This window comes from Chiloscyllium plagiosum, unplaced genomic scaffold, assembly GCF_037043375.1.
Source record: "Chiloscyllium plagiosum isolate Xiang-an unplaced genomic scaffold, Cpla_swu_hap1 HiC_scaffold_4, whole genome shotgun sequence".
In the NCBI taxonomy this organism is placed as follows: Eukaryota; Metazoa; Chordata; class Chondrichthyes; order Orectolobiformes; family Hemiscylliidae; genus Chiloscyllium; species Chiloscyllium plagiosum.
In genome coordinates this window covers 35993824-36007681 of record NW_028270142.1, presented here as the reverse complement: position 1 = coordinate 36007681, position 13858 = coordinate 35993824, and the positions used below count along the sequence as shown (strand labels likewise).

The 13858-nt window shown below is 38.9% G+C and overlaps 1 protein-coding gene across 1 annotated transcript in view; it reads right to left on the bottom strand.

The window, feature by feature from the left end:
• The window catches only part of itga9 (integrin, alpha 9), a 389627-nt gene that overhangs the window by 340193 nt on the left and 35576 nt on the right, over positions 1-13858 (bottom strand). The window contains exons 4-5 of the mRNA XM_043688825.2: positions 6087-6210; positions 1094-1161 (exon numbers count right to left, since the gene is read on the bottom strand). Coding sequence (XP_043544760.2) covers positions 1094-1161; positions 6087-6210 — 192 coding nt within the window. The remainder of the gene's footprint in view (positions 1-1093; positions 1162-6086; positions 6211-13858) is intronic.

Genomic DNA, 13858 nt, shown 5'->3' with positions numbered 1-13858 from the left:
GACTGAAGTAAGATAGCTGATGACGAGCAACTCATCTTCAAAAACGCAGAACCTCTGATTAAAGATACTTGCAAAGCAACTAGATATGGCTCAATGACAGAGATTCGATTGGATACAATAGCTATGGGTTCAGTTTGTTACCCAAAACATGTTACTTCAGCTGCAAGTATCGACTTTTTAATGAATTTGTTCATAGAATTTGGATATTGTTCATTGGGTCAGCATTTATTGCCCATCCTTAATTGGTCAGAAGGTAGTTAAGAGTCAATCATATTACTGGTTCAGCAGCTCAACAGAATCACAAAGAGCTTCTGCCAGAATGCAACACATATAGAAATTACACCTGAAGGTCAAACACATTTCTTCCCTTTATATATCTTAGTAAATTATATCAAGAATTACAAATTTCTTAATCTCTCAGATTATGAAAGCCACAAGAATCACTCACTGAAGCTTTTATCTGATGCAAAGCACATGTGCACTTTGGAAGCACCAAAAGACTTATAGGATACATATTAATTAATACAAATAGAATCTTATGAGGAGGTGATCTTTTAACTGAGAGGAGTAGACTAAGGAGTCACATATTTCTTGACTATCCCATTCTGTTCCAGATATTTAGCTGTAAGTACAATATAAAGATTCCAATAAAGCTACCAGCATAGTAACACATGGTTTCAGTTTCAAAATTCTCACCAATAATCAGAACTTTAAGTAAATTTAAAGAAAATAAACCGTGAGAACTTTCTGGGAAACAAGAACATCTGAAAGATTTAAGTAATTAAGACAGATCCTTTATTTCTACTAGATAAAAGCAAATTACTGCGGAGGCTGGAATCTGAAACCAAAAGAGAAAATGCTGACCCTTTGACAAAGGGTCAGTTAGACTCGAAATGTCAGCTCTTTTCTCTCCTTACAGATGCTGCCAGACCTGCTGAGATTTTCCAGCATTTTCTCTTTTGGGTCCTTTATTTTTACATCAGACTTAAGTTGAAAATATTCACATTGCATCAAATTTCCACAAATAGTTGCACTGAACTAGACACTGTACAGCATTCCACAAAACAGATCTCAGTAAAGATTGCTTCCTTACCTCAGAGAAGTGACCTGCTATTCCAGCCTGGCAGGAGCCATGTTCCTCACCATATTTTTTCTTGTACTCTGCACAAAAAGCATCCACAATTTATGAGAGAGAATCTTTACCAGAAATAGGAGTCAATACTTTTCAGAATTTCTTATTTTAGTACATGTCATGCAGCTCTTAAAGAAAATGTCCGCATTAACTGTTGCAAACATGTTAGGGTGAATTTTATTAACACTTTCGCGGCAAACTGGAAGATGGTATGGCTGGCTCAATAGTGCAGGAAGGCAAAGGGTGAGAGGACCATCATTTTCCTGCCACCATATGCCAGATCAGGTGAAAGGTGGCAGGCGACTGGCCAGCTCAAAGCCTAATGAACCATTTAAGGTGCCAATTAAAGACCTCTTCCTGCCTTACTGGCATGTTAGGGAGTCTGAAAAATGAGCTGTAATGTTGATTCTCCAGTCTAACCTTACTCTGTGAGCAATTTAAATAGTCAAAAAAGAATAAAAATTGAGTTATATTTTGCAGTAGACAATGGGTCTCAGACAGCGACAGTTTGTTGCTCAATTCAATCTAATTTTTTTTTATCTCTGTTATTTTTGTTTGCAGTGATCTTACTGGATGGTTCCATGATGCCACAACCCTCATTCAGCAAATAGGAATCTAGACAGGAAGCACAATCCAGGCTGTTCAGATATGGAGAGCATCTCACTCTTTAAAAGTAAAAATTCGTATTGGACAAACAACACGGGAGAGTACAATCCATGTTGTCTTATGGCATTGTGTTTTTACTTGATACCTATAACAAAGATATCCTTGCAAATAATGGGAAGAAAATTATATGTCCCATCAGCAAGGACTACATTATTTGAAAAATGGCTTCCCTATGATTAATATTTTGTCAAAGAGGCCAGTCAGTGAGAATGGTAAGCTACCACTAACACCAACCCCTCCCATCACCCACCTCTCCCACAGGAAAATACAGTGGGCAAGGTTCTTTTTAAAGGAGATAGATCTACTGAGTCACCTTTATGTGTCATCCACAAAAATCCAGCCCAAAATGTACATTTAAGGACCATGCCTATTCTTGCAACCCACAAATATCTGTGTCTAACAACAATGCACCACTTTCTGAAATCATTCCGGTTGCTCCTGAAAAGGCACTACTCCAATGTTAGCAGCTAAAGCATCCAACGCAATGGTATTTGGAAAGGCTGGATTTTAGCGGGCCTGGATATCATCATGTCTTTAAACTTGTAGAAAGCATTGCCTTGATGAGAGTCCCAGCACCACCTTGCACCTTCTTGAGAAACTGCTTTAAGCACTAAGTGGTGGTTGTTAACAGAGGCAAAGATTTCACCAACTGCTTTACCATGCCCAGAAATTATTTTATGATCTGCAAAGATTTCTAAGTGGAAAATTGTTTAACAGCCTTCTTTCTCTCTATATCTAATATTATTCCATCCTTGTCAATTCTGTATCCCACGAAGCAAATATATACCTTTGAAAATTCATACTTTTTATTGAGGATAAGCCTTTTAGCTTGCAGGTATCTTAACAAATGTGTTAACTCACTGGTCTTATTCTTCAACTTCTCCCCATGTATCAATATTTCATCCACATGGTGACATCATTTAAACCTTGCAAAATATTAGGCATCGTTCTTTGATAAAAACCTCTGGGGCTGAAACATTCCAAATGGGAATCTATTGAAGCAAAACCTCCCAGATAGTAAGCAGTCTCTACTTCAGAGCTCATAGTACCTGTCAAAACCCATTATTGGCATCAATTTTAGTGATAACTTGACTTTTAGACAACTTGGATAAATTCTCTTCAATGCTGGACATGGGATGGATTCCCTCGCTACCACCTTGTTAAGTTGCATGAGATCAATGGAAAATTCTGATGGATTGTATGTGATTATCCAACTAGGTGCAGTTCAATTCTGTCTAAAATTAATCCTTTCAGCATCATTATTCTCTACAACAACAGTCTTTGAACCTTGTCAGGCTAGTTGAATGAGTGAGAATGCTGAAAAAGGTTAACGGATACATTTCATAAGGTGAGGCACGATAAAATAAAAGATAATTCTAAAGGGTGTTCACAAATCATTGAAGGGGAAAGTACAGATTGATAAAATGATTACAGAAGTAAATCATGGGCTTTATAAATAGAGGCATAAAGTACAAAAGTGAGCAAATAACACAGCTTTATAAAGTACTGCTACAGTCTCAACTAGTGCATCTAATTCTGAGCACTCCACTTTAGACAGATTTTACAGACATGTGTGCTAAAGATCTTCAATAAAGATTCCAGGGATGAATGATTTCAATTCTATAAATATATTGGAAACATTAAGGCTTCTCCTTAGAAAAGAGAAGTTTACAAATAGATTGAGTAGATACATTCAAACTCATGAGGCATCCAGACAGAGTAAATAGGGAGAAACTGTTCCCTCTGATAGTATGTTTGAGGACCAGACAACAGATTGGAAGTGTTTAGCAAAAGAACTGAAGGTGAAATACAGGAAATATTTTTCCTGTAGCAAGCAGTTAATATCTGGATTGCATATCCTGAAAGGGTGTTGGAGAGCAAATTCAATTATGGCTTTCACAAAATTGTTCTTGCAGAAGTGGAATCGTATCCAGCTGTGTTGCAACCATTCTATAATTCTTAGATACTAAATACCAATATTTAAGGCTATTTTCTTTGTGACATTAATGGTGACAAAAATCAGCTGAATTAGTATGCTGCACATAATCATATTGAGCTCACTCATTAATCCATTCACCTGCAGTTAAGGCAGCATCAATGGAACATGGCAAGTGTGTAGTTGAAGCAGAATCCGAATAGGGCGTACAGCATATCTATTTCCTGCACATTTCACACTGCTGTGTGTAGTGCAGTGTGTGTCAATGTTCCCATTTCTCTTTGTCTGTCAAGAAATCTGATCAATTAATCTGTCTGGAATGGAGTGAGCCTATTGTGACAGAGATAATTCTGCACTTTTGTCTGAAAGACAATTACACTGGCCAATTAAAGATATTGTGGGCGGCACGGTGGCACAGTGGTTAGCACTGCTGCCTCACAGCGCCTGAGACCCGGGTTCAATTCCCGCCTCAGGCGACTGACTGTGTGGAGTTTGCACGTTCTCCTCGTGTCTGCGTGGGTTTCCTCCGGGTGCTCCGGTTTCCTCCCACAGTCCAAAGATGTGCAGGTCAGGTGAATTGGCCATGCTAAATTGCCCAAAGTGTTAGGTCAGGAGTAAATGTATGGGTGGGTTGCGCTTCGGCGGGTCGGTGTGGACTTGTTGGGCCGAAGGGCCTGTTTCCACACTGTAATGTAATGTAATCTAATCTAATCTAATCACTGATCTGAACAAACCAAATTAAATATTCTCAATGTGGAATTGCAATGTAGGCTGATTTTATTTTGGCAGTACTACTTAAAAGGTGATGTCTCTTGTCTGGTTTTTCATTCAAAACTTCTGCTGGGTCAGGCAGGTCTAAAAATCGACTATCTAGCTCAAAACCATTCCAACAATCAGCCTTGGATAGTAAGGTTTAATTGTTATCAAAAAGTAAGTCCCGAGGACTTTGAATTCAGACTGTAGTGACTGTAACGTGGTCAGCCAGGTGGACCTCAAAATACGAGTTCCTTGATGGGGGCTGTTAACCTGGTCCAGTCAGGGAGTCCTGGCTGACAGATATAAGTAGGAGTGTCAGGCTTGGGATCTGGCTTTGCCACTCCTCTCCCTTGTAAATTGCTGTTTCTCTGTATACATCTGTCAATGCTAATTGTTTATAAACTGTACTGCTAAATAAAGTTTTTTAAAAAGTAGGAATGTCAAAGGTTCTGTTCACTTAGAATTGGCTCTGAAGAAGCAGGCCCAGTGCCAAGTACTATGCACGTATAAATAAAAGGTGGTGACTTGGTGACAGGATGCCAACCTGAGCTTGTATTAATATCTGATGGACCCATAGAGAACAAGATCAAACCACCAATAATACAGTAGCATTATTAAAGGTAATTTCCAAATATACAGGCCCAGTGAAAAATATTCCTGCACTGAACATTGTGTTGCCTAGGCCCAAAGATGTAATGTCAGAGGTTGGACAGTAGGCGTAGGTATCCTGTATGTTTATTGTTATAATTTAATGCAGACCAGAGCATACATTTTGCCCCGTGACATTGTCGAGACAAATGTTAAGATCAAGGCAAATTGCTCACAAAAAGGTCGGTACATTTTCTAAGTCCACAGATAACTCTTATAGCACCTATGATAATGCCAAATTTTCAGAGCAATGAAGTTACTTTTCGATTGAAACACATTTTCACTGCATACAAATTATGGGCCAGCATGGTGGCTCAGTGGTTAGCACTGCTGCCTCACAGCGGCAGGGACCACAGTGGTTAATTCCAGCCCCAGGCAACTATGTGTGATGTTTGTACATTCTCCCAGTGCCTGCATAGGTTTCATCCAGGTGCTCCAGTTCCTCCCACTTCCCAAAGATGTGCAGGTTAGGTGGCTTGACCATGGTGTCCAAAGATGTGCAGGCTAAGTGGTTTAGCCATAGGAAATGCAGGATTACAAGAATAGAGTAGGGAAGTGGGTCTGGGTGGTATACTCTTCAGAGGGGCAATGTTGTCTCCATGGGCTGAATGGCCTCCTTCTCCACTAGGGATGCTATGATTAAATTGGTTCTGATCCTAGTAAAACAAAACAGGTTCACTCAGACACAGGCAATACCAAAACAATGACATTAAACTTTCTATTTTTTGGAACCTGAGTCAGACGGTTCAAAATCAACAGCCATCAGTCCCATCCAGAGCCCATACGAAGTTAAAAATTGAGAGAAGGTATCTGTTCTCATACCTCTCTGCCACTGGTGACGGAGAACTGGATATGTAGAGAATCGCTACCAAACATACAAACTCTTCTAAACCCAAGGTTGAAATTAGTTAGTCTCTCCATGGGTGATAATTATATCAAGAACTTTACCTTGGTAACAGGGGAGTAGTTCTTTAGTTTTTCTAGACAAATTAGGTGGAATGATGTAGCAGGCTCCGTGAGGCAAGATGTGATCTGACTCATAGTGTATATTCTTCCAACGATGTGCACATGCCTAAAATCAAGTAAAATTAAATTTTGTCACTTACACATAAATTTTACAAATTGCATAATGCATGTATTTCCCAAGCAGAAATCTTACCTTTGTCCTCAATTTCTGGTCACTCTGTTTTGGTCAACAATCATTACCATTGTGAAATGTCCATGTCAAATGTATCTCATTCAATTTCGCTATGCCACATATAAAATATAATTAGACACTCTAGTCTATAACTGACAGTGTTGTGAACTGCGAGTCTTACTGCACAACATTGTCACCTTGCATAGATGCACTCAAATTTGTAAAATAAAAACTCAACTGTCCACAAGCACTAACATTAGAAACTTAAAATGGGCTCAGAGCAAAATACTGGTTAGATTTTCATTAGTACATTCATTACAACACACTGACTTTTTATGTCCACTTTCCCACCATGTACTCTTAGTATTTAATGATTGATCAGGAATTTGATAGAGATCTATAAAATCATGAGCGGCATAGATAAGGGAGTTCAAAAGGAGGGGACAATTTTTAAAGGTGAGAGGAGACAGATTTAAAAGGGAGCTGAGGGGTAAGTTTTTCACACAAAAGGTATGTGGAATGAACTGCTCGAGGAAGCAGTAGATGCAAGTACAGTTACAATATTTAAAAGACATTTGGACAAGTACATGAAGAGAAAAGGAAAAGCTTAGAGGGATATGGGCCAAATGAAAATTGGTCAGTAAGGATGAGTTGGACTGAAGGGTCTGTTTCCATGCTGTATGATGGCACAACTCTATTCATGTATTGATCTGCAATTTTGATACTCCGGTGAAGTTACAGGAACTGATCAAAAATGTTGTGGTGGAAATTCCCAGCAAGGCTCACTGCCAGGAGCTGTAAACCATATACAGGCTAGGGAGGTCAACATCCTTTGTAAGGATGTGAACTGTTTCTATTTTAGTATTTATGATTTTGTCAGAAAAACCTCCACATGTATTGGGAAGACTTTGTTGACAGAATGTGGTTCAGTCACCTGTTTCCTTTTCTATTTGCACTGTTACCTTCCTGTTCAATTAATTTATTCAAGGCCTTAGAAAATTCAAATCCACATAAATATTCAGAGGGATAAAATGGTTATTAGTAATGAAAAACAAAAAGCATATTTTAGAAAATCTGTATTCTGTTTGCAAGTCCCTGTCCGTACATGGGACTGCATGGCTATACAAACTTCAGTCATAGTATTATGTCAATAATTACCACCGAAAATCAATTACAATTGGAATTCACTTCACACAGATTATGCAGGCTAAAACCATCCAATATAATTTTAATGTCTGTAACACTATTTTCAGGCATACTTTAAATAAAAGAGACGAAAGAGTAAAACAAAACCACTAAGTTACAAAAGTAACCACACCAACTTGTACAGATTGTTAGTGGTAAGAAGCAACCAATGAAAGGGGGTCATTGTTCTATTAGTGCTTCAGCAGCAGTTCAGGTCCTTTTCTTCATCAGATGAAGTGGTAGGGTAGTAATCACCAAAACAGGAAAATCTGGGTCTGAATCACATGTTCAGCTGTCCTAAGATATTGTCATTGACCATACTTTCTTTTCAGAAAATTTACCAGGAAAGGGAGGATATACTGCTGAGTGGAGAATCCTAAACCAGTCAGTAAAATTAAATATCCTGCGTTATTATAGAATATTTAATATCTTCAGCATGTCCAAAATGCAGTACAGCCATTGACGTACAGAAATATCAGTCCAGACTGTATGCTTAAGTCTTGAAGTGAACGTTACATCTATAACTTTCTGAATCAGAAGTGGGAGTACTATCACCAAGTTAAAAGTTGAAAGCAATATTGCTATTGGGACGTACCATGCAGGACATTATGTCTGAAGGGAGGACCGATAATAGATGACATTTTATCTACAATAAATGTAGAAGAAAATATTTGTAACCTGCTACAGCTAAACCTAAACATAACATTTAAATAATAAAAACATAAAATTGTGCACCTAACAGCTCATTTATTGTGCTCATGCCAGTTCTTTGAAAGAGTCCAATGAATCACAGTAATTTCCCCTTTTGCCATAACCCGAAAACTTTTTCCCTTTAAATATTTATCCATTTCTCTTTAAAATAAAAATCCTGTCTGAATTTGCTACCAGCATTCTTTCAAGCTGTGCATTCCAAATATGGTACAAAAGTCGTGCTAACTTCATTTCGACATTTCAATTTGGGACATTGAGGACCTCAGATTAAAAAGGTACTCCTAGGTAGCAGTGACCACATATGATTAAATTTTACATCTAGCTTGAAAGGGAGAGGTTTGCATATTTTAAACGTAAATAAGAGCAACTGTACATGCATGAAAGCTGGGGAAGCTAAATTGAATTGGAATTAAGCTAGGAGATAGATCTGTATAATCTGCCAGATATTACAAGGGATATTTCAGAAAACTCAAAATAAGAATTATAAAGAAAAATTCTAAGGGAATTAAAGAATGCTTCAAGCTTAAGCAAAAAGCATATCATTTTGTAAAGAGGAGTGGCAGGTCAGATAATTGATCAGAATATAAAGAATGGGAAAAATAATTAAATCAGGAGAATTAAATTTAGAGGATGAGAGGATGCTAGCTAGAAATGTAAAAACAGATAACAAGAGTTTCTATGTATATTTGAAAAGAAAAGTGTAATTAAATTGAGTTTTGATCATCCAGAAAGGGAGAATGGTGAATTAATAGTGGATAATAAAGAAATGACTGTATTGAATAAATATTTTGTTTGTGTCTTCACTATGAAGATTACAAAAAAAAGTCTGAGTAATGCATGTAAATTTGGCCACTGCAAAGAAAAACTTGGTAAAATTCCAATCATTAGGGAAGTGGTACTGAATGGATTGGTGCAGTGATAGGTTAGTCTCCAAGTCGATTCTTCCTAGGGTCTTACCAAAAGTCTGGATCAGTGGTGCTGGAAGAGCACAGCAATTCAGGCAGCATCAGAGGACAGGCAAAATCGACATTTCGGGCAAAAGCCCTTACCAAAAGTTGCTATTGAGATGGATGCACATTGGTGTTAATTACGCAAATCTTGTTAGATGATAGAAAGATCCGATCAAACTGGAAAGGAGCAAATATTACCCCTGTATTCAAGGCGGCAGAAGAGAGAAAACAATTAAGTAATTAGCTTGACACTTGTGGTGAAGGTGTTGGAATTAACTAGTAAGAAAGTGACAGCTGCACACTTGGAAATTCTCAAGGCAATTAGGTAAACACAGAATATTTTGCAAAAGGAAAATCATCCAGGTTTCCTAAGGTAGACAGTCCTAGGACTCCAGATAGCATAGGCACAGGCGATGACAACTATGGAAATGAAGCACAAGGGAGGAGTAGTTGCAATTAGTTTCCAGTCTCAATTTCCTCAGAAAAGTGGGGCCATTTTCTGGAAGCTGACATTATGTCCGTCATTTGAGGTGGCTCAATAAGCTTGTAATTGCTGCCTCACAACAGGGGTGAACCATTATGAACCCTACAGAGACAGCTTCAGAGGCAGGTGGGAGGAGTTTGGAAAGCTGTTGCATACCATTATACCAGCTCCTGAAATATGCTGTTTGCCAGAGGCAGACGTACGATTACAGTGGCTACAAACTTGTCAATGATGGACAGTCAACTCAGTCAATTCAGTCTTCATCTAGAGTTACTAGTGTTGGATTGGTCCCTGCTGAGTCTGGGGGCTCATAGTAGCTCAGAGATAACCTCCAAACCTACGTTTGCTTTACTTTCCCCTGCCATGGTGTGGACCAAAGTCCGTACGCAGCCAAACAGGGTGGTTCTTCACTTAATTATGAGAATGGTAAGTTGAGGGCAAAAGGTTTGAATTTTTATTTCTGGTAACTGTAATAAAACTGTTCTACCCATCTTCCTAGTCAACCTGTTCAGACATGTAATTACACACATCAGAAGCAGGTGGGACTTTATCCCAGGCCTCTCGGTTCAGTGGTCCCTCTGCACCACAACAGGGCCCCATAAAACCATTTCAAACAGTTCGTTTATACAGGTAGTTCTTCTGTAATGCGAGCGTTGCATTCTTGTGCAACCTCGCAATATAGACAAACCACACTTTAGAAACAGCATTTAACGTATTGGCGATGTACTCCCATTACAGCCAATACACGTTTAAATGGTCATGCTTTAGAAACAGTCCCCATTTCAGCAACCATGTTACAATAAATTTTTGTTATCGAAATACACGAGGGTAAAACAACCCGAGGGCAAAACAGTTATGCTTTTTGTGCCCTTTTTGTAATTAACATAAGGTTTTTTTTAGTACAGTGGTAGCCTCTTGTGAAAATGGTCAGTGACTGAAAATAGTGGTAACCAAACTGCAAAAAAATTGATCAAACCAGGTTTGACCATGCAGTCTGACCAGACCAGTGTCAGCTAGAAACACAACATAGCAAAGTAGCTCCATTTTCAGATGCTTTCACACTCATACCTGCCTCAGCAGCACTCACTTTTTTCCACCTGTCAAGTGCTGTGGACCTCCCAATGGGCTTCTGACCTCCCAAGTACACCCACCATTGGACATCTGCTGTAAGATTCCCCATTGGTGTACCTCCAGCAGATGTAGGTCGGGACCCAGCAATAGGCCTTGCTCACAATTGTAAATAAAATTGCTGTTGCGCACCCAGTCAAGTTAACATGCTTAATTTCAAACACAGTCATTAAATGAACTAACTTAAATTTACAAATCCCAATAGCAGGGGAAGCAGTGAAGCTGATCACCCACGGCAATCTGGTTGACGAGCCTCTGAAATTCTTGAACTGCAGATTACATTCTCCAATAGTCTCACTTGGCAATTCCTTCATTTCATGGAGTACAATTTAAGTACAATCCTATTTTTAGCAACGCCATAATTCAAATTCAGAATTTCATTAGTTTCAGAATAAGCCACAATACTATGGTCTTGCCAGCAACACTGGTCAGACATCACCTCAAAAGCATTTTGTCCCATTAGGATGAGAAAAACATCTACTTTATCTTCATCCGCTAACTTATTTGTTTTCAAGTAAAATGAACAACCTTCATTCCGAATTACACAGGCCCTCTTTGAATACTCCATTATCCCCAAATTTGCCATGCGATGAGACTGGGCCAAGAATCTATTTTTTAGACCATGCAAATAACTGAGCCCAACAATGCAGATACTCAAAATTCTGATGGGCACAGCAAAATCAGAACTGTTAGGACTTGTAGCTTCAAATGAAAATCTAAACATACAGCAGTTTTAAATTGTATTCCCTTGTCCTACACACAATTTCACAAATAACATTCGTGCCACACAGGTACCAGGCAATAACCACTTCCAACAAAATAGAATCTAACCATTGTCTCTTGACAGTCAATGGTATAACAAATGAATCCTCTACTATCAACATCCTGCAGATTACCATTCTCCACAAACTGAATTAGGAGCGTCGCTCCGAAAGCTAGTGTGATTCCAATTAAACCTGTTGGACTATAACCTGGTGTTGTGTGATTTTTAACTTTGAATTAGAATAGACTTATAAATACAATGGCTACAAGAGCCAGTCGGAGGCTAGGAAACCTGCCGCAAATAAATCACACATCTATAAGGAACAAGTCAGGCATGTGATGGAATACTCCCCACTTTCCTGGATGAGTGCAACTCTAACAACATTCAATAAACCAGGATCAAGCAGTCCGTTTAATTGCTATATCTATAAAAATTTACTCCCTCCATCACTGATGCATAGTTGCAGCAGTGTGTCTCATCTAAAAGATGCACTGGAGAAACTCACCCAAGGTGCTTACATAAGCACCTTTCACACACAGTCACAATTGTCTGGTAGGACAAGTGCAGGAGCTACATGGGACCACCACTACAAATTTCAGTCCAACCGGAAGTCTATCAACAAACACATTGAGTTAGACCCCATCTACCACGCCCTGAGAAAAGGATCAGGAAGTGACTTCACCACAGGAAAGAACATCACCACAGGAAAGGACAGCACCAACCCAAAGAAACGCAAACATATATACAGAGAGCAGGAATTTTCAGCATTGCTTTGCCTGAGGCCCACTGAGGATATTACCTAGTAGGATAACAAAACGTCTGGAAATGAACCTTCCAGCTCAGTGTGCAAACCTACATCCAAAACCTCAACCTGAGCTACAAGTCTTCCTGATTTGGAAATATATCACTATTCCTTCAGTGTCATTGGGTCAAAGTCCTGGAACTCCCTCCCTAATGGCATTGTGCACCCACATACAGCATGTGGACTGCATCAATTCAAATAGGCAACTCACTACCACCATCTCAAGGGCAACTAAGGATGTTCAATAAATTTGGCCCAGCCAGTGTTGCACACACTGCCTGAATGATTTCTTTTCAGAAAATAATATTCCAGACTTAGCTTTATCATTCAATGTACTATTCCAATTTACTGTAAGATTACCTCCCAGTTACATCTTTTTGAGGTTAAACAGCCCAAGCCTCTTAAGTTTCTCACACCTCAGACCTCTAAGGTTCAGGAATAGTCTCTTGATTATCTTTCTGAACTGTCTTCAGCACTGAAAATGCTTCCAACTCCAGCTGATAAGTTGCAGCCGGTTGTACTATCTGTTTGCTTTGATCATCTGCTTTTCATTCCACTGGGTCTTGCTGCCAGTAATTTGACCTGTCATCAGATGTGATCGCTCAATAGATCTCCTTATACTAAATCTGAGGTGCTGAGAGAGTGAAGGCAGACCTAGCACAAAGATAGAAAGATAGTAGAGGAGAGACAAATGAAGACAGAGAGTGCACACATCATGAAACACTAAAGTATTCACTATAAACCACAAGTACAACCTCGAGTGACTTAGTAAATCAGATATAACCCCAAATTTATTGTCTTCAGACAATTTCCTGTACACATTGTTCTTCAACAGACTTTAGAATAACTCTCAAAGGGTCAGGAAATAAGAGAATGCAATGCAGCAGATGGAATGAACTGCCCACAGAATTTATGAAGACAGGAATGTCATGGCTGTAAATAGTGTGAGAGTGAAATGAAATTCAACATGTAAAAGAGCACTTACAAGATCATAAGCTTGTCATTTCATCGACAAGCAGCAAAGATGCTGATTCAAGTTTAAATTCTGAGTGTTGTTGCATTCTTGTTGTTACAAACTTTAGTTACAAGAAAATGAATGAAATAGGCTTTAAAGCTAATTAACTGACTGTGAACAATTGCTGAATATGCATTCCGCTAATGGCAGGCAGCTGAATGGCATCCCTGCTGGTTGACAAGCAATTGTGAAACTAGCCTTTAAACAAGAGGCAATCTCTTCCTATTGACCACACTGAGATTAGGAAAGGCAATACAGCCAAATTGTATGTAGAAAATCAATTCATCTTGAGGATTGGAGGAATTTTGCATGGTTCTACACCCAATGCAGAATTCACAAAGTGGGAATATGGGTTGAAGGTAGACAATGATAAGAAAAGGTCAATTCTACATCAAATAAGTGAGGCTACACATCTGGATCCTGTCTCACAAGCTGACCATGTCATTGATGTTAATTATCATATATCAATATTGTTCTCTTCATTTGAACAATGAGCTTTTGCAGCACTCTTGCTATAACAAGTGTATCCTTCCTTAGAGCTGGA